Here is a 20,190-nt window from a genome sequence, read left to right as displayed (position 1 = left end):
CAAAACATGCAGCCTTGTTTCCCCTTCTAGACTTTCTACCATATCCTGACTTTTCTACCACCATCTGCCAGAAAGGCAAGTTCCTCAGGTATGATATCTATTTCTTGCTCTTTTTTCATTTACCAGCAAATCATGAAAAATCCTCCCCCACAATTTATTAACTCACTAAGCCTCATGGATCTTTTTGCTTCTTTAAATCACTGAGTTTGGGATGCAATGTAATTGAATTCTTCTTTTATGGTCCATGCTTCGGACAGTTGCTGAGCTACCCTTTACACCGGTGTAGCTTGTTCCTTCTTGTGCTGATGCCCACACGTTTAGATGTGCTCCAGAGGGCTTCTAAACCAAGAGAACTTGTGAACAAACTGCATTCATGCTGCAAGGACTTCATCACTAAAAACCCTCAAATAATATATTAGCCCCACTAAAGGAATTAGGTTTGAATGAGCTGTTCCAAACTGCACCTCACCTTGCACTTCTGGGAAGTTAGAATCTTCACTTAAATTCTTGCATGCAGGTAGCTGTGCTGCCTTAACTATCTGCTCTCAGAAGTTAAATACATCCATCTTAGGTATTTGCAGCTGACAATTTAATAGTATTTTCTACTGTGTGTACGCTGACCTGCATTTTCTGTTGCTTGCAACCATGCCTTTTCAGGACAACAATTTTTCTTCTATCTCAGTAGAGACGTAGTGCTCATTACAGCAAACTGAGATGCCAACTTTGATGTTTCATAGGTCTGATTTTTTTTCTGTTATCTAAGTAAAGAAGACATTTTTTCCCCCAACATTGTACTGGAAAGGCACATTAATTTTCAGCCTTCTGTCCCTCAGGAAAGAGCACAAGGAGTTATGCTCGAGTTCTTAAGTTACCTCCTGGGAGCTTCTTTGAGAACTCCTACTTTGATTGCTATGGTGTTTGTACCAAAGCAAGAAATAGCTGTCCTGTTCCTCTCATTGCAGGGAAGGCAGCAGGGAAGAGTTTATGAACTCTAATTACCAGCTCACCCACTCAGTCTCCTTCCTAAAAGAAGGATCATTCATCATCCTCTTTTGTGCTACTGACTCCTTAAAAGGCCTACTCAGCTTTAACTCCCGGGTATCCCACCACAGCCAGGCTCCCCAAGAGCCTGTGCCAGGGCTACCTAGAAGGATTTCAAAGGGAACATCGCGCCGCTTGCCTGCCTTATTTGGGAAACCCTCACTCTGCACCGGCTTGGCACAACCTCAGCGGCCGCGCAGGGCTTCGTAAGCTGGAGCTCTGACAGAGATTTAACGAGAGGGAACCTCAGATTGCGATGAGCTCTGAGCCCCGGCAAGAAACAGACAGGAGAGTGAAAGAAGAGGGCGGGCTGAGTAAACTCGAGCGAAACTTGTCGAGTTAAAAACAAGCCCGAAAGGGCCCGGCGAGGAGCCCTCGGGAGGGCTCTGCGCGTGTTTGGCGCAAAAATCTCCAGGAAGGAGGAAAAGGAAGGCCGGGGAGCGAGCAAGGGAGCCGGCGCGACCCAGGCGGGCGAGCGGCCAGGGGCTGGGGGTGTCCCCGGCCATCGGCCCGGGACCTCCGCCGCTCGCCTTCCCCCGCCGCTCGCAGGGGCAGGGCGGGGGCGGAGCGGCGTCGGGACGCCCCTGCACCCCCGCGGCGGCCGGGAGGCCTATGGGGGCGCGGCGCCGCCGCCGGAGCGCCCGCAGCCCCTCCCCGCCGCTGCCTTGCGGGAGTGGGAATAAAGACAGATAGCGGGGCAGGCAGCGGCCGGGCGGGAGGGAGGGAGGGAGCGCGCAGAAAGTTTCGTGCGGAGCTCGCGGGCGGCGGCAGCGATGCCCGTGCTGCGCGGAGCGCTGGGGCTGGGCGGGCGCCGCCGGCCTTAGGAGAGCGAGAGCGGCGCGGGGCGCGGCTGCGAGCCCCCGGCCCGGCCCGTCCTGTCCTCTCCTCGGGCGGCCAGGAGGAAGCGCCCCGGGCAGGGACGGGAGAGCGGCGCTGCCGGAGCGGGGGAGCGGGAGCGGCACCGCGGGGCCAGCCGCGCCGGCAGAGCCGGGGGGAAAGATGAGCTTGTTGTCAACCATCGACACCAGCGCCGCGTCCGTGTACCAGCCCGCCCAGCTCCTCAACTGGGTCTATCTCTCGCTACAAGACACGCACCAGGCCAGCGCCTTCGATGCCTTCAGACCCGAGCCCTCCTCGTCCCAGCACCCCGACCTCGGCTACACCAAGAGCACCCCGGAGCTGAGCTCCTCGCTCAGCTCCAGCTATCTCAACAGCTTCTTCCAGCTCCAGCGGAGCGAGGTGAGTCCGCCCCGCCGCCCGGCGCGCAGCCCCCGGCCCCCCCGGGACACAACCGCCATGATGCCTCGGCAGCCTCCTGCCCCCTTCCCCGAGCCGGGACCGGGACCGAGCCCGCCCGCGGCACGGGGCAGCGCCGCTCCGCGCCCCGCTCGGCCCGGCCGGCCGCGCTGGCTCCGGCTCCTGCTCCTCCTTCCCGGCCCCTTCCCGCCGGGCGCTCCCCCGCCGCCCGTCCCGCTAACGGGCCGGGGCGAGGCGCCGCCACAGCCGCGGCATTGGCGCAGCCGCCGCCTCCTCCCGCCGCCCGCCGGCGGCGCGGGGCGCCCGTGTTGACAGTCTGGTCAATGGTTACACCGATTTCCCGTGCGCGGCCGGGACGCGGCCGGAGGGGCGAGAGGCAGGACGCGGCAGAAAGTGCTACATCCGTCACAACGTGCAAAAATACCACCACTGCCCCTCCACCCCCCGCCCCCGCCCCCTTTTTTTGTTTGTTTGTTTGTTTTCTTTCAAAGTGATATTTACAGAGCTTGGTATGAGAATACGTGTAGCTTAAGGGAGATGAGGCCGGCACTGTTTGAAAGGAAGAAACAAACAGGAACGTGACAAAAGCAGTGAAAAAAGTTTTGTGCGCATTTCATAACACAAGAACAAGACTAAATGGAAGCAGAGGGAAGGAAGCTAAAAAGCTAGGGTATGCGAAGACAATTCGCTGTGGAACTCCCTGTCACAGGAAGTTGTTGAGGTCAAGCACTTCTGCATTGGAGGGATTTCACATGTGCGGAGACACTGCAAGGTGGCACCTCACACACCACAGCTCACAGCCTCTCCAGAAAAGATCCAACTACAGTTTTGCACCCTACTGTGGGTCTCTTGCCGAAGGCATTCGACAGTGGCTCTGTTTGGCAAGGGTTAGATGGACTATGCATCCCAGCCTGCTCTGGCACTTCCCACAAAATGATATTTCAGAGTCCTTCCAGCGCCATTTGTGTTAAACATCGATTTGAAATGTATTCTCAGTCAAAATACACATTCCTGTTCTGTCAGAAAAGGCATGGGGTTATTAATTAAAACCAAATAAAATTCCCCAATTGATCTCACATTATAGTTGCTAACAGTTAAGAACCAGAGTTATACACGCACATTCTTTTCCCCTTAATTAGAAATTCTTTCTGCTTTAAGAGTTTCACAGAGCACATGAAGTCTCAAAATAGGCACTGTTTTTGAGAGTATATAGTTTGCAACCAGTTCAAAATGATGTACCTAGTCTTATTAAGGTCAACACGGCACATCTTTTTTAAAAACACAGATTTAGCAAGCACATTGATTTTGGAAAAAGACTAGCAGGGGGTGCAATATGAACTATTAGCTACCTACCTGTTGGCAACAAATTGTAGATTTTGCCCCTTTCTGCTTGGCTTATGAGATTTGTGGTCCAGGTAGCAATAAGACTCCAGGAGTTTGGCCTTGCATGGACTCCAGAGTGGGACTCGTTCAGGCCTGTATTTGTTCAAGTCGGGATACATTCTGCTCACAGCGGGTCCTTTTTCTTCCTGGGAGAAAAAGGAAGAAACAAGTAAATGGAGGCTGCATTCAGGAAGCCTTTGAAACAGTCTCTGAGAAACAGTTTTCTTTCCCTCACAGTTCTCAGAGGTCGTTTTCTGCTTTTACTATACTGTGTGCAAGTAGAGGCTAATCCTTTTGTCACACTCCCTTTCCACTTGGCTCACATTTCTTTCCACTTTTTTCCCCAAAACTTTTCTCCTTTATTCTGGAAAATCGTTTCCCTGGTATGCCAGGCCTTCCCCCTGCCTCAGCTCCATGCAGTCAGCCCCTTTGCAGCCTCCCCCCAGCTGCACTGCTTTTGCATCCCAGGAGTCACCTTTGCTGCATTTCTGAGTGGATTCCTATCGTCCATATGCTGTATGGATGCAACTTTATTCTGCTCTTTCTAACCTCGTTACAGTTTTCTGAGGCACATGAACAACAACAACTGAGAATACTGGCTCTGTAGAAAGCCAAGAGCATTCACCATTCAGGAAATAAGCCTTTTCATTCTATATAGATATCTATATTTTAATATTTTTAAAAGCTCAAGCACGTTTGTTTGTTCCAGTTCACTTTCCAGCCTGGGATAGTAGCATTGACTCTGTGGCTGATAGAGACACTTGTATGTTTCCAGTATTTACCTAAACTGTGTGTTACTACATGGTAACCTGAAAAGAGGGAAGGGGATGTGGGAGTGCTTTTACCCTTCTGGATATACCCTGAAGGAAGTAAGGACCCTTTTAGTTCCTCAGGTTAACACTGCCTGCTTATACAGCAGCGTTCTTTCAAGGGTTTAGAAGGTGCTAGAGATACTGTTGTTCAGAAAAAGTTCTGTCAATATATTAGGTGCTCTGTTCTTTCCAGAAACTGGAAACTAGACTTCTTTTTGGCAGGAGTCACCCAAGAGTTTCCGACAATGTCACGCTCTTAATTCTTGAGATTCTAACATCTGTTTATTTGCACATGCCATTGGGTATACACAACATATTTCAACTGCGTAAAATTATTTTGGAGCGCATTAGTACTGTATGCTGCTTTTGCATCAAGTGGGCTTATGCTATCTTTGGAACAACACATAGCTTTCCACAGTTAAACTGTTGACTGTTTTCTACACAGTGCTTGCTTTGGTTGGCATTTTTTTTCCCCTCACAGTTTTGTCCTGGGTTGGCTTAGGCTGGAGCTGAGCTGTGACAATGATTGACACATAGCTGTACACAATATTTGGAAAGTGACCTAATGAGGGGCCAAAATAGCAACAGACTGAGAAATGATGGGATCATAGTGTGTAAAATAGTCGTGCCTCCTGTACGTTGCCTTGCGATTGAAAATTTCTGGAGGACAACACTTGGAATAAGAGACAGCACTTGTGAAAAGTTGCTATTATACCAGGTTTGAAAGTCTGCATGGCAGTGCCTGTGTATGTGACTTGCATACTGACCAAAGGAACAGGACAGAAAAAAATAGAAGTGCCAGCACCCACAGAGTAGTCTTGTACTTCACCAAGATTTTTGTCCTCCAGACTTTTTCCACTACAATGGATGCCTTCTAAATAAACATGATGAACACAGCTGTTTGGTGCATAAAAGCCCATTGTACCAGAGAGAAAAAGCAATAATAAAGGTTTAAACAGTAAAGCAACAAAGAGTGTTTTGTTTCATATGCAAGACTCATTTTGCAAAACAGACCTGCTTTAAACCAAACTTTACTGCAGCATTTATTGTCCTAGATATGAAATGAAAGCATGTTAGAACATTAAGATGCAATAAATTGGCCACTGAACTGAGCTCCACCCTCATTATAACACCGTCCATCAGAGCCAAGTATTTGAGGCTTTGTTGTGGGCCTGGTTACATGGAATTTAATGCCTTTGAGACACAGCCAGGTATCTGTGGCTTTGACATTGAGGGATATAATTGAGAAACCTAGAATAAGGGGCAAGAGACTCATATGATATTTTTCTATACTCACAGGAGGCATCCTATCAGGTCAACAATACCTTTGGTCATACCAAGTCAATGCTAGCTTTGGTCAAGAAGAGACATTGACCAGTAACTAGAAATTATCATATTATAATAGTTAAGCTTGTTTCTCAGAACATAGAGTGCTAATTGCAGCACAACCTGTGAGAAGGAGCCTGTGTCCTAATGAATTCTTTGCCCATGTGCAGTACTGTATGTCTTTCAAGAAGGAAAGTCCTTCTAGAAGCCTCTATGTCAGCCACTATCTGAATCTAAACCCTATTTTATTTAAGCACAAATAATTGCATATACTAGATTAGAAAAAAAAAATCACTATTTTCAAAAAGTAGCTCATGTTTCTGACTTGCAGACTTCCAGATCCAGCCCTTATAGGCAAGAGGGAAACTAATTGTGAGAGAACACAAGATAGTTCAGTTTACTACAGTAAGGTATGGATTACTCACTTGAAAAGAAAATCAATAGAGTTCAAGCTTACAGAGTGTGCTGTGGAACGTAACATTCAAATCCCTGTGAAACAGAAGAAGGTCTGCAGCACTGGAATAGATACTGGGATAGATTAGGTAGCTTCCCAAAGAAGACAGTGACATTCATAAGTTAACAACAAAAACCTATGAAATACTGTCAAGAACAAAAAATGGAAGGAAGGAAGTTGGCAGTTCTACAGAAAATATATTTTATATCAAACTTGTCCATTTGTCTTTCATAGAATTAGAGGGATACACACTAGAGTGATAGTGGATGAAGAAAGATCTGTTATTTGTCCTAGATGAATTTATTTGGAGTATTATTATAAGATTAAAAAAATCTCCATTTTCATAATATCAGAAGAATATACAGGTTGCTATATGAGATCAGGCCATTGACCCACTAAATAAAGTGCAGTATCTCTGAAAACAGCCATGATTAAAAGATTTAAAAGAGAGCACAAAACACCTTATAAGAGGCTGCTCACAACCAGTATGGTCTGGGGGCAAACACAACAGAGATGCAGATTAGCAGAAATTGCCATATGCTCCAACACATATCTGATTTGTTTAAATTTGTGTAATACAAAATTAATACAATTATTCTAACACAGACCATGGTTTTGATCTACAGAGTGCTTAATGTGCTAGGCTCCTAAGTCAGGACTTCTTGCCTTCTGACTTGCAAACTAAACAACCACAGTATTATCTCCTCTTATTAAGCATAGTTGTTGATAGAGTACCGACAGTGATGCCTGCAGTACATGAAAGTATCCTTTAATAGTGATTATTTGATTGATTTCCTCATCTTCATTTTTCTCACTATTCTTTGTGCAAGTACAAACATTTCAGTGCCTTTATCCTTCTTCAAATTTTATTTAAAAGGCACTAGCACAACAATTCCTGCATTGGAGGAGCTTGTGCTTTCTGCCTCAAGATGACTGTACACTACAGATATTTTGTGGCTACTTAAAGTGCCAGTCAAGTAATTTCAAATTGCTTTTCAGGAAGTTAAATGACAATTCTCACATTGGTCCTCGTAAGGGATCCCAGGGAGCTGAATCTCTGTTAATCAGAGGACAATATGCGTTTGGAGATCTTGGCAACACCAGCCTCCTCCATCCTCCCACACAACGAGCTCCAGAGCCCTTTTGATGAAACTGCCTCAGCACACGAAATGTAGCTTTCACAGCCCACACTATTCTGGTCTCAAAATCTCAGGTCCTATTACAGGTATTTGAAGTAACAGCTATTTTGTTTCTAATTCCAATTGGACGTAAGCTTTAAAATGCAGAAATTCAGGGGTTTATGTCTACAGTCATTCTCTTTTGCTCCACGTTTTTATTTCTGTAGCCGTGGCTGCCTGCTTTGCTACTTCTGTATTCTTTGGAAAACACCCTCTTTTGCCAGGGAAGAAAAAACTCCATATGTGAATGTATTTTAGGAAGTGGAGTCTGAAAATAAGATCTATATCTAGTATAAGAAGTGTGAAACTGAAGTTATTGTCCAAATTACACTATTGCATTTGTATTGCCTAAGTATGGCTTTAGACTACTCTATTCTCCAGGATTAAGTTTTTTGTTTACGTGGGATTTTATAAATGCACTGCACTGCATATGGTAGATACTCTTTTCTTACTCTTCACACTGAGGCTGAATTACCTAATAGCAATTTGACTGCAGGGGGAAATACACAAGAGCCAAATTTGGTTCACTTAAGCATTCTAAATACAATTACATTGCTTTTACTCTGGCTTCCTTACCTGAGTAAGAACAGCAGAAAGCTCCCAGAAGTAAGAAGAAAAAGATGTGTTGAATTTATTCCAACAGCTAGAGCCTCTTGTTTTGTTTCTTACCCTCAAACTGCCCCCACACCCAGCAAATGCTGCCGTAGCTCTGCAGCACACCTGCCCTACCTCTGGCTTTAACTAATTCGAACATGACTGACAGCTGGGCTTTAGTTCATTACAATGGAAGTATTATCCACCATAGCCTTCTGCAGCTACTTGTTTTCACATCAAAATCAGAACCATGTTTGGAAAGCTGGCAACAACTAAAATATTAATTGCTGAAAGTAAATCAAGTCTTCTAGGAGAGGGATATGGGCTTTCTGCTTTACTATCGACTTAGTTTTGATAGGTTGAAGGAAAAAAAAAAAGAAGCTAGCAATAGAAAATAGACCAATTACATATATTACTCCTCATTAGTTGAAAATCATTGCCAACTCTTTTAAATCACTTGGGATTTTGTGTTTATGCAAACTCCTCATTGAGAGAAGCACTGGCATGCACTTTCTGCCTCACAAAAACATCCATGTCTTGAAAAACTTGTCAGGCAATACATAAAAAATCATCCCAACCTATAATTGGAGGCAAAAGCACATAGAATTCCTGTTACAATTATATTTTATGCACAGAGCTTTCATTTACAGTTTTTTATGCGTTTACAGTGTCTTCCATGCCAAAGCACCCAAACAAAGGGGTGATGTAACTGTGTGTTGGGTAATGATTTTTCTTCCATTCCTCTTTTGCTCTGCAGACACAGACTCAGTTATTCAGAATAGAAAAGGACGATCTTTCTCCAATGAACTACACAAATGATCAGACAACTAAGTCTGAATTGTACCAATATATTAATTTATGAAGTGTATGGAACAAATTAAATAACCAAGATGTGTACTCAACTGCTTTTATCCATAAGCCAATCCCCCTCTTCCTCCTGCCACACACACCCCCCCCCTGGGCCTTTTTTGTTTTGTTGATTATTTGGGGGATTTTGTGGACTCACACAAGATAGATAACAAACAACTTTTATCAAAACATTTCATGTTATTGACAGATACAAGATGAAGATTAGTGCAGAGAAAAGTTTTTTAGATCAGAGTTTAAGTGGGCCATAAGAGGACTCTGAAACCCGATTCAAGTGAAATTTAAACCAGAGAATCTTTTCTGTGCTACTTTAAGAACCATGAAAAACAGTAACACAGTGCAGTTGCAAAAAGATGCAGGCGCAGATATTAGAAAGCCAAATCATACAATACTGATGTTATGTATTTGCATAGAAACAAAAGCAAGTGTTACTGGCTATCACCTTCAAGTTTCTGAACCGATTAATAAAATGTCACAGTTAATATCTGTACCTCTCCCCAGTTTCTTTTCCCCAGAAAAATTGACAGCAGCCTTATGCCCATTTTGCTACTCTCCTGAATTGCTCTTCTTCAGTAAGCCACAATTAAATGATTAAAATAAATGGGGAGAATATAAATCTTTGCTTCATGGCAGTTTACTTAGGTTCTGTGTGGGTTCCAGAGTAGTTATAATGGATCAAAGGAACTAATTACATTTTACAAAGCTATTCAGATCTTAAAGTAATGCTGACATAATTCAGACAGTATTTTGTATATGTCAAAACTTAGATCGCTTCTTTTTTCCGGAAAGTTGGTTTTTATTCTCAGAACCATTACAAACAATCTGTGATCTACTAAAAGTAGAACCTAAAATTATAGACAGGTTCACTTGAGGAAAGCAGAATAAATGCAGGGTTATGAGTCCTGGGCTTTGTCCATGTCCCTCACTGTCTAGCCAGACCAGCACAGCTGTGGGAAGTTTTGGTAGGTTTTAAGTTTTAACATATTACAATCCCAACCCATTACCTTCTGTCACGTGTTTTGGTGTAAGCAAATACTAACAAGTCCAATACTTTGACAAAGAGGAATTTTAAGAAGCCTCTTGTAGATCTTTTTTCTTAGCTCTTTCAACTGCTGCTAATAGGAGATACTGATCTCCAAACCTATGTGTAAAGAAATACATCTTGTGTTTCTACAGATTTAGTTTGAAGATTAGCAAATGCCCTCATGATCCAGGACTTGAGCTCATATGCAAAGCAGGAATACATTCCTGCTATATTGAATGGCCACCCATCCCTACTCCCTGCACGTAGCAGGATTTGGTGTCTCTTTTGAATGAACAGAAGTGCAATACCCTACATAGAAGGATCGTGGGTATCTGGAAATCTGTATTTACACCTCATCCAGTTAACTGCCAACTAAGCAAACACTTAAATGGAATCAGATTGCTCTCATAGATTTCTCTTGCTACTAGGAGCTCCAGGTGTCTAAGTGATTGTAGCAGGGGAGTTGGAGCCTGTATTTCTTCACACTAAGCCTGCTGGGCAACTATTTGTAAGTAGTCATTAGGGCTGTGGATATCTGTGGCTGAAAGGAAAGCAAAGGAACTATTCTACAGTTGTTGCATCCTGAAAATGGAGGACTAGCAAGAGTTTTTAAGACGGTTTGAGCATTCCTGATCCTTGAAATACAGAGGCATTCTTTCATGACCATCTTTCTCAAACATATGTGGCAACTGAAATTCATAGAATATTAGATTCATTCCTCTGATAGTCCCATCTTAGGGAAAAAAAATTCCTTAAATCTACTTGGAAACTAGATTACTCAATTGTTATTTTATAATTTATCTGAAGCAGATTGTGATGTTTTAGCTTTACTTGCGCAGATCACACTTCAAGCTGTGCTGTATCACAATTGATTAAGAGGGTGGCTTTAAACATAGATAAAACTGTCTAAAAGCTGGAGTCACAAAATGAAATTCCAGCCTGTCATTCAGTACATAGAAATAATTTATTTTCCTCACTATATTCAATTTAATAAAAGTTTTTGCCTTCCCGTGAGTGCAGGAACTGAGGCCCTGAGCGCATTGCGAGGGGCCCGTTCTGGGCAGATGATGTATTGTTTCTACCTCTGACAGCGACCTTAGCTTTGCCTCTTTTAAACTTTGGCAGGCATTGCAGAGGTTTCTGTGCCAAGAAGGCATTACTGAATGTAAATGATATAAACAAAACTGTCTCAGACTTAGAGTTCTGTTAAACCCGAAATGGACATTTCTTAGCAAAACCTTTCATCATGCAAGAGCTGCACAGGAGGTAAATGCTTTCCTAAGTGTGTCTTGAACAGGCACATATCTATTTCCGGGTGTTATTTTTCTTATGTTTGGAGTGTCAAAAGAGCCACCAAACAAGAGGAAACCCGACTCTTGTTTTTCAGACTGCAGGTCAGATTGAGACAAGATTTCCTGGAGGAAACAGAGATGTTAACAGAAAGCGCAGGGATCAAAACATGTCCATCCATTTTTCCCTTCACTGTATGCCATACAACCTTCATAACCTCCTCCTCGCCCAAGAACCCTGTCTCAACCAGAGTGGCTTGTTTGTCAGCAGTGTGAGGAAGCAGTGGGACGGAGGTGCCTGACCAAGGCCCTCCCCATGGCCTCAGAGAGTTCAGGGAGGTTGGTGGCCGGAGGAGACCCAGCTTCAGGCAGGCAAGGGATAGGCTGAGAAATGAAAGCTCCTGTGGGGATGTGTTAAAAGTAATTTGCAATGTGAATGGTCTCCCTAATACAGTGCTCACATGTTAGAGCTTCTCTTTAACATAAGTGGGCAGTTGTTTGGGATTTAGCGGATGAAAAGGATCCCTGTAGAACTTGGTGCAAGATTTAGAAAGTTCCTCCAAAACTGCACACCTTTAATCAGAGCAAATCTCTGTCCTCTACCACACCTGTCTTCAAAGACTTTTTGTGATGTCCCCATACATTGTGTACAGTGGGTGTTCTCACTAACATCCACTGCAAACCCTTCCCTGAGGCTGAAATAAGGAGGATCACACTGCTAGGAGAGAGCCAAAAGACCTACCTGAGCTCCAGCAACCCTGGAGATGGTGACTGAGCAACTTCTTAACTGTCAGCGTTACTTCTATACCACTATATAGTAGACAGGGAGTGGCATTTTTTTTAACATCTAAAGATCTGTGAAACTCATTGAAGTCTTTGGATCAAAATGGTGAAGACCAGCAGATCTAAAGCAAGGCAAGGTGGTGGCACGTGTTGGTGTCCAGCCTTGCTGTGAATTGAAGGTACGCCAGTTAGTACAGAGAGGGGGTTGCACCCACTTGCTGTTCTGCAGAATCTCGGCAATTACATCCTGAGAAGCCACAACCAGCCGAGCTGTCAGATTTGGAATAACTAGATTAGAGAGATCTATCTGCTGGATTAAAGATTCATTGCCCTTCAATGACATGCTTAACAACTGCTAGCAGGTCGCACAGCATCTGTAGTTGTTTCCTTAAGATACTGTTTCTGCAAAAGGAAGGTCCTAGTGCCATCTATCTGAAAATATTTATAAGTAGGCATTAGTGTTAGCAGTGTAACATAAACATGTATTTATCTAAAACGCTCTACAGAAGAAGGATGAATTAAGGTATACTTGGCTAATATAACAGCCAGGAATGTATTAAGGTTTACTTGTCTAATCTGCGTTTATCTGTGGTTTTATATGAGAAACTTGAGCAATTCAGATTTTACTAAAGTCAGCCCAAAGACCAGATTTTTTGACAGCTGACTTAAATGTTGACTTCAGAAGGAAACAGAAACCCGAGTCTTTTTTTCCTTTCTCCAGGCAAACGTTTTCTTCACTGAGTGATGAGCTTGGCTTGCAGTTCTCCAATGATAAAATGTTACTGAGCAAACTCTTAAGCTGTTTTTTTGTAAAAGTATCCAATTTATCAGAGGAGTTAAAGCAGACACAAGCCTTACAGGAGCAGTTTTTGAGGTTTTCCAGTTCAGCCTTGGTAATTAAACGTCTCTGTTTCTTCTGGCTCAAATTAATACAACTAAATTTATTACAGTATTTTCATTTAATCCCTCTGTTTTCAGAAGGATTTGGGGTTGGCCATAAACATTGATGATGATCTTAAAGGTCTTTTCCAACCTAAACAATTCTGTGATTCTATTCTATGATTCTGCATTAGATGTTTTCTTTGGGGACAAAACTGGGGAAATGTTTTGACCGCTTATAAAGAGCTGAAGCACAGAAAAGTCCCAGATTTGAAGTGCTCATCTCCACACGTGGTCATCCTCAGGTGCAAGTGTTGTGCTCTCACACATACTCCATAGCCCCACGGATAAACCCCATGTGAAAAGCAAACCTTACAGCACTAGGAGAGAAGAGAGAGATACAGGCCCTCAGATTTTGTCTATTAGTATGTACAAGCCACTGTTTGGGTAGCTCAGATTTCCCTCTCCTCAGACATGAAAATAGCAACTGAGGACTTGTCTATCCTACTGTTTTATCCATGGCACAGCACAGGGATACACTCAGTTCTTAACTTCATGAAAATTCAAGCTGATAACTTTAGCACCTTTTGACATTTCAGTGCAGGGCTAATAATTAGCCTGCCTAGTCTGGTTACCATCATGTAGCCTGGAGAACGTTTACAATTTAAAGTATACGAAAACCTTACTTTTTCCACACTGATGACAGGGAAGCCCAGCTTGCCTTTTCCAACAGGCTTCAAAGAGCCATGGCGCCTGTTGACTTAAACTTAACTCTAGCAGTTAAGACCGCTTTATTTTTGTTTGCTTTATTAGGTTGGCAACATACTAAAGCAAAAACAAGTCATCAGAAATTCTTTGCTCATTACTTTTCAATTACAGACTATTTTATGGAAACATTGATGACTGGAGCAAGTTATAGGAATATTGAAATGCTACAGGACCTCACTTCAGTATGTGCAGTTAAAACAGACATGGAGAGAACCATGAGCACAAATCATACTAACTTAAAGACTATCAAACAGATCTACTGGCTAGATACAGCCTATCAATCATGTCAACCAGCACAGGTCATTCTAGCTTCAGGTAACTAATGGATAGGATATGAACCCCTTATCATTGCCTTAAGGGTCCAGCAGCAACAAACTGCACTTGGGGTAGAAACTGATTTTTCCAGGTATGCCTCTCCTTTTCCTGTCCATACCTAAAAGCTTCACTTCTTAAATCCTAGTAAGAAGATACCATTCCCACTTAAACAGGTTGCCATTGCTTATTAATATCAGCTGTTCTGATAGATAGGTAATCCTTTCACCTTTGGTCAGAATTCAGCATTTCATAATTGAGATACTACTGTGGTATCTGTGCTTTCTTGTTGGTTCCTGTTAAAAATACCTTTACAGCTAAAGCAGTAGCCATACATACCAGTGGGAAATTTGGAAAGCAAGACTTGCCACTTACTTAAGTGTTTCATTGCATATTCCTAACAGTTCTGTTGTCTTTATTTTCAGCATTTTACCACTGCTAAAAAAGAAGCTGTAGAGATAAAGCCAGTGTTTCCTTTTCCCCCTGTTGGCACATCAATCCCAAAAGCTGTCTCTGAAAGGCAGGGACCTAGCCAAGGGAATCATTCACTTAACTAGGAATTTCATAGAGGTGAGTTAGATGCTGGAACTCTTGAGTCACTTGCATATGTTACCCAACTGGAAATCAGAGTGAGGAAGCTATAGAAGACAATAGCTGCCTCTTTCACAAAGGACCACACTGCAACTTTACAGATTACGTAGCCTTTAACTGGAAACACTCAGCAAACAAATAACAAAGGAAGCTTTGCTTCCCAACACCACCAACAGATACAGTTTAAAGATCTACGGAGCAGAGAGGTTACCTTTGGAAAGTACAACACCAGATTTTCAGTTCAGTTCATTCGACTAAGTCAACAAGTTTCATAGGAAGGAAAACAAATAAACAAACTTACATTATCAGCTGGAACTTCCCACCAAACCAGTTTCTAAGTTTTACCGTCAGGTCCCCCATCCCCCCAGTACAGCAAGATAAGGAAATCCTGAATTCATTGCAGCTGGGTTGATGAGCCTTGTAATTAGGACATGCAGTGTGGTCTGTGCCTTGAGAGCACTAACTCTTTCACTGCCAAATCCTTCCTATCCTGTTAGAGCTCAAAATGAGACTCCATTTGAGAGGTACTGTTGTCTACTTTTGAAAGAGTTGGCTTTGCTAGTGGTGCACTGTGAACACAGAGCAGTCATTGCTTTGGGTGGAACTCATCAGAGGAGACATCTCCCTGCCACCTCCCAGATGTCTACCAATACACTTGAGAACACAGTGAGTCAGAATGCATTTCTAACTTCCTGTCTATTTTCTGTCTGAGACCATCATCATTCACCCTGCCACTGATCATTCTCTGGACATCCCCTTTGAGTGTCATGGTAATTCAAAAATTTTTATTCAAAACTCTTCTTAGAAATCCCCTTTGCAGCAGTGCAGACAGTAAGGTCTGAATTGCTGATCTGCACAATAAAATGCCCCAGGAAAAGAAAAAAACAACAACCAAAACTGTTTTATATATCTCAGCATTATTCATACACCCCTTGTCTTCTACAAAGACAAAATGGACTGAAACACGATTTCATCACATTCATTACATGCCCTAAGCTTTCACTGTTTGATTCCAGGGGCCAGGATGAACTTTCCCACTACCACCCTTATTATATAACTTGGCTTTTGGGAATAGCTTATTTCCTCACCTTCTTCTGAAGAACTGGAGGTTTCCAGAGCTATAAACAGGATGTAGCACCATCTATGCTGGTGCTCTTTACAGCAACATTCAAGTGGAACCGCTGAAGCAGTTTGCCCATCCCCCAGAGGGATGGGCTGCATTTTGGGATCGTCTAGGAATTTGCTTTAGGAATTCATTGTTCTTGAAAGTACCGGTGACATCAGCAATGTCCATCTTCTCCTTTGGGTCATCTTCTGGGATGATGTATTTGTTTCTTCCTTTTTTAACACTGGGCCTCAAGATGATTATAGGGAAGTATTTTGTGGTGCCATGTGTAGACTGGATGTTTTGCCATGTCCAACTTTGGCATGTACTGCACAAATGCACTGCCAGCTGAACCAGGTGGCCACTTTTAGAGCCATGTGCCACACTTTGGCCACAGGACCAATGGTGGCTGCTAAGATTATGATTTAGTGTCAGTGTAGCCCATAGTCTGGTGGGATTCCAGCCTTTTGACAAGGTTTCTGGTTGAAACAAAAGTTTGTAAAGATTTGCTGGCAGAGTGGGCCACCTTATGTTACAGTATTGACCTGAAATGTGCCCAGAACAGTTGTTGGAGGAGTGAATTACATAATCCCCAGTTTCTCAAATAATCCCCAAATTTCTCCCTTTTAATGAGGGCAATGGCTCAGTGTAAGGGATTTTAGAAAAGTCACCACTGCAAGCAATATATCCAATTCAAAGCCCACTGAAGGCAGCAGATAGGTGTGTTTTGTTTTGTCACAGAGTTGGCCCTGGAGACAAAAATAACAACCTTCTGATAGGCAGGAGTTACATATTCTACGTCCCCAGGAGATATTTTAGATTTTGGCAATAGGTAAAGAATTTGGGATTTCAGACGTTCTGTGTGTCCATACATATAACCTTCTATAAAAATCAGATAATAAGAAATTTGCAGTTACTGATGTGTGTAATGCACGTGAAGTACTTTAAAAATCTCTTAAAGGCAAGAGGACTCTTAAAAATGAAGATTTTATATTATTCCAAGTGTATGTAGGAGAGAGAATGGCTCCTAGGGAGACAAGAACTTCTTGAAGACTCTTAATTAATACTATTTTGGCATCAATAGCACTTCCGCTTCCTTTTAACAATTTGATGCCAAGAATTTCTCATTCCAATAGCATCCAATAAATCCTAGACAATAAATTCCAGGGACCATTGGAGGTATCTTTGGTTCCTTGATGGCTAAAGCAGCTAAAATCTTTTTATTAATTTTTGTCAAATAGCTTTTCCTTTTAAAATCTACAGCTTTAACCCCTGAAACAAAGTGGCTGATTCTCCTCTCAGCAACCTCAATATCCCAAACCAGCACAGAACTGTGCCATACAGGGAGTACAATTATGGGCATTTCAGTGCCTGGACATATGTGAAGTCACCTGTGAGATCAGATTCTACTCTGGGGCCCTTTGAATTGATCCTGCTGCTGTGCACCAGCTTCAGTTTTGTAAGAGGGGCCAGTGTTTTGTTTGACCATAGAGCAACTGCGTGGAGCAGATTATCTCAGGCTGAATTTTTTGTTACAGTGTACACCATCTGCAGTGGGATGGGATTCAGTGATAGCTGGGATTCATCCAGGTACTTGTGCCTAGAGCCTCAGTATCATTCTTTCGGTGTGTGACTGTCAGCCAGAAAACACTCAGTGTGCAGGCATCCTGAATGTTTGAGATCTCTGAAATAAATGTATTTTCCATTTCAGATTTATTTCACAAACTCTCTAAATCAGTTTCAATGCATGTCTTCAATATGTATATAACAAGTATAGATATATAAAAACATATATGACATATATAAAGACTCCACTGAAGTATTTGGATTTAATAGCACTGAAAAACAAGGTCCCCACAGAGGCACAGATTGGATCGTTTCTTACCTCACTTTCCCATAAGCTGGCAGTAATTCTCTGATGCCAGGAGAATTACATGAGCATAGCATTACAGACCTAAGATGGAAACACCCTGTGAAATGTGTCCCATAATGTGAGGATGGAGAGGACAGTCAATAGTTGATCCTATTTCTACAGTAATTCATTATTATGTTAATGTTTTTAAGAGTTATTTACTTTTTAAACTCCTGCTAGAGTTTCTTTTGAATGTTAGCAGGTTAAAGAATGAATCTTTGTTATCTCCATTAGGGAGAATAGCTATTTAGGTGTTGATGGGTTTCCTGCTGTTCTAAAACTACTGAATGGCAAATTAGGAGCTACTGATTTAGATTTGTGGATTGAGAGAGTGAAGATCCTATTAAGGTGAAGTACAAAACCCAATTATTTATTGTTTATCAGGAAATGTTTAAATTGCAGTAGGGTTCCCCTTAGAAAATCAAAACCAGATGTAGAGTTCAATGTTTCTTGTTATGATTTGAACATGGGACTCTATATTGACTATCTGATTAACCAGATTGGAAATTAAAAGTTACTTTGCATTTTTCTTGGTGTTCTTTTCCTTTCCCTGACTTCAATATTCTTTGCCTAAGTAGTTTTGGACACAAAAACGTTCTCTTTTGTGAGTTGTTCTTTCAGCTTTTTGGCTGCATATTCTAACCATACCATGAATGGTCAGACACAAGAAAGCGATCACTGCTTAGTGGAAAGGTTGGACTAAGTGAACCATGGCAAGCTCAACAGTTTCCTCAGCAGTGGAGTGACCAGCTCCATTGCACTGCTTTTGTGAAACCTCTTTATTAATGGCCTGTATATTGCTCTCCTCAAATATGCAGCCATGTTTCTAATGAAAAATCACTTTTTCCCTGCTCTTTTTATCCTTCTCCTATGCAGATCTGCCTCAGAACAATCCTAAATACAGTACTATGTTGCATGCAATATTTTTCTTTTCTTTTGCAGGCTCTGAGCAGCAGTCTGTACAAGAGTGCATCGCCTTATGGCTCACTTAATAACATCGTGGATGGGTTAAGCTCCCTCACTGAGCACTTCTCTGACCTATCCCTTTCTTCAGAAGCCAGAAAACCCAGCAAGAGGCCACCTCCTAACTACCTGTGCCACCTCTGCTTTAACAAGGGACACTACATCAAAGACTGCCCACAGGTAAGGAATATATAATATTCTGGAAAAATCTTCATTAAAATTTTCCCCATTCCCTGATTTAGTAACACAGAATTTGAGTGGGAGTAGCACTGAAGAAATATCTTGACAAAGTGCCAAGCTAGCCATGTGTTCTTTTATTCTAGTCTTTATCACAATGCAGATGGAAAAAGTAAGCTATTTCATTTGCCTGATAAGTATTTCAGAAGATATTAATCTAGGCACATAAGTAGGTAGATTTTGGAAACTTTAAAAATGGCTACTATGAAATTTTCTGTCATAGAAATTGTGAAAAATACATTTTCAAGCAGCACCCTGTGTAGTCAGTATGGCAACAGCACTTAATAAAAATATAACAAGTTACATATGCTAAAGGAGAATAAATTGTTACGTTGGGGAACTTTGAATCAGTAACACAAGCTCCAGGTATTTCTGGTGCAGAATCTCTTCTGTCTTATAAAAGAGTTTTGCTGTACTTGGCAAGATGTCTTGGCCTTTGACTCCTAGAACTTTTCTGTAGTGGCAAAGCTGGCAATATTTATTTCCTTAGAAAAGAGGCATAAACCACTCACCAATGTGCAATTTATTTTTTTTCCTGAGGCTCTAAGCCACAGTATACAAGGTTTTTTCATTTTCTCTGGTTTCAGCTGGATGCAGTTGTGTTGCTGGCTTAACTTCCAGAATTCCAACAATATCCTATGTAGAGTCCCAAGGAAATTAAAATGTTGCCAATACTCTAGAAACACAGATGTGGACATTACCAGCATCCACTTCACTATGACTTTAAATTCCTATCCTCTTATTATGTCACTTTCAGCAGAATTAATCTGTGTAAAATTAACTACAGTTAATTTGCAGTTGAGGATATCAGACATATATAAGCCAAAACACAAGCAGGAGAGCATCTGCCAGCTGAGTAAGGTCAGCATGAAATCAAGTGTAACGTCAGATGAGCTTTAACTGAGTGAATTCTTCTTGCTGTTATGAATAGACTAACTTTATTACTTTAGCTGTATTTAATCCTAATGAAAGCTATGGAATGAAAGTACATTTGCAATCTTAGCTGTGGCACTTGAAAATAGTTTTACTTATTATTTCAATATATATTGAATAAGAATTTTCATTAGGAAACAACTGTGAAATTTTCTTTGCTGAAGATCAAAAGTATTCTGGTTTGTGTACTTCTGCGTTTAATGTAGTTAATTTAGCGTGTTACAGAACAAAGTAAAGATAGGGCCATGTAATAGCATACACTGCTTAACAAGGGGACTAAAACTAGAACTACTAACTTTGTGGTGGAGTGAAACACTGCTAATCTGGGGTTGGATGACTGTGCTTTGCTGTGCAGTGTGAGAAACCAGATGAATGCAACGGGTCTCTTGACAATCAGGACGTGCAAGCTGCAGCTCACACAGATGGTCCCAAGTGAAAGTGTCAGTGTTGGAGCAGTAATGTATTGTTTATTTCATAGGCAT

General features: G+C 42.2%; 1 protein-coding gene across 1 annotated transcript in view; it reads left to right on the top strand.

Moving 5' to 3' along the window:
• The first annotated feature begins 1,767 nt into the window (after positions 1 to 1,767).
• The window catches only part of ZCCHC24 (zinc finger CCHC-type containing 24), a 110,032-nt gene continuing 91,609 nt past the window's right edge, over positions 1,768 to 20,190 (top strand). Inside the window, exons 1-2 of the mRNA XM_050335899.1 lie at positions 1,768 to 2,280; positions 18,518 to 18,718. Of these exons, the coding sequence (XP_050191856.1) occupies positions 2,041 to 2,280; positions 18,518 to 18,718 (441 nt within the window). The 5' untranslated portion in view covers positions 1,768 to 2,040. The remainder of the gene's footprint in view (positions 2,281 to 18,517; positions 18,719 to 20,190) is intronic.

This window comes from Myiozetetes cayanensis, unplaced genomic scaffold, assembly GCF_022539395.1.
Source record: "Myiozetetes cayanensis isolate MyiCay16 unplaced genomic scaffold, myiCay2020 scf10, whole genome shotgun sequence".
NCBI lineage: Eukaryota > Metazoa > Chordata > Aves > Passeriformes > Tyrannidae > Myiozetetes > Myiozetetes cayanensis.
This window is presented reverse-complemented; position numbering and strand designations above follow the sequence as displayed.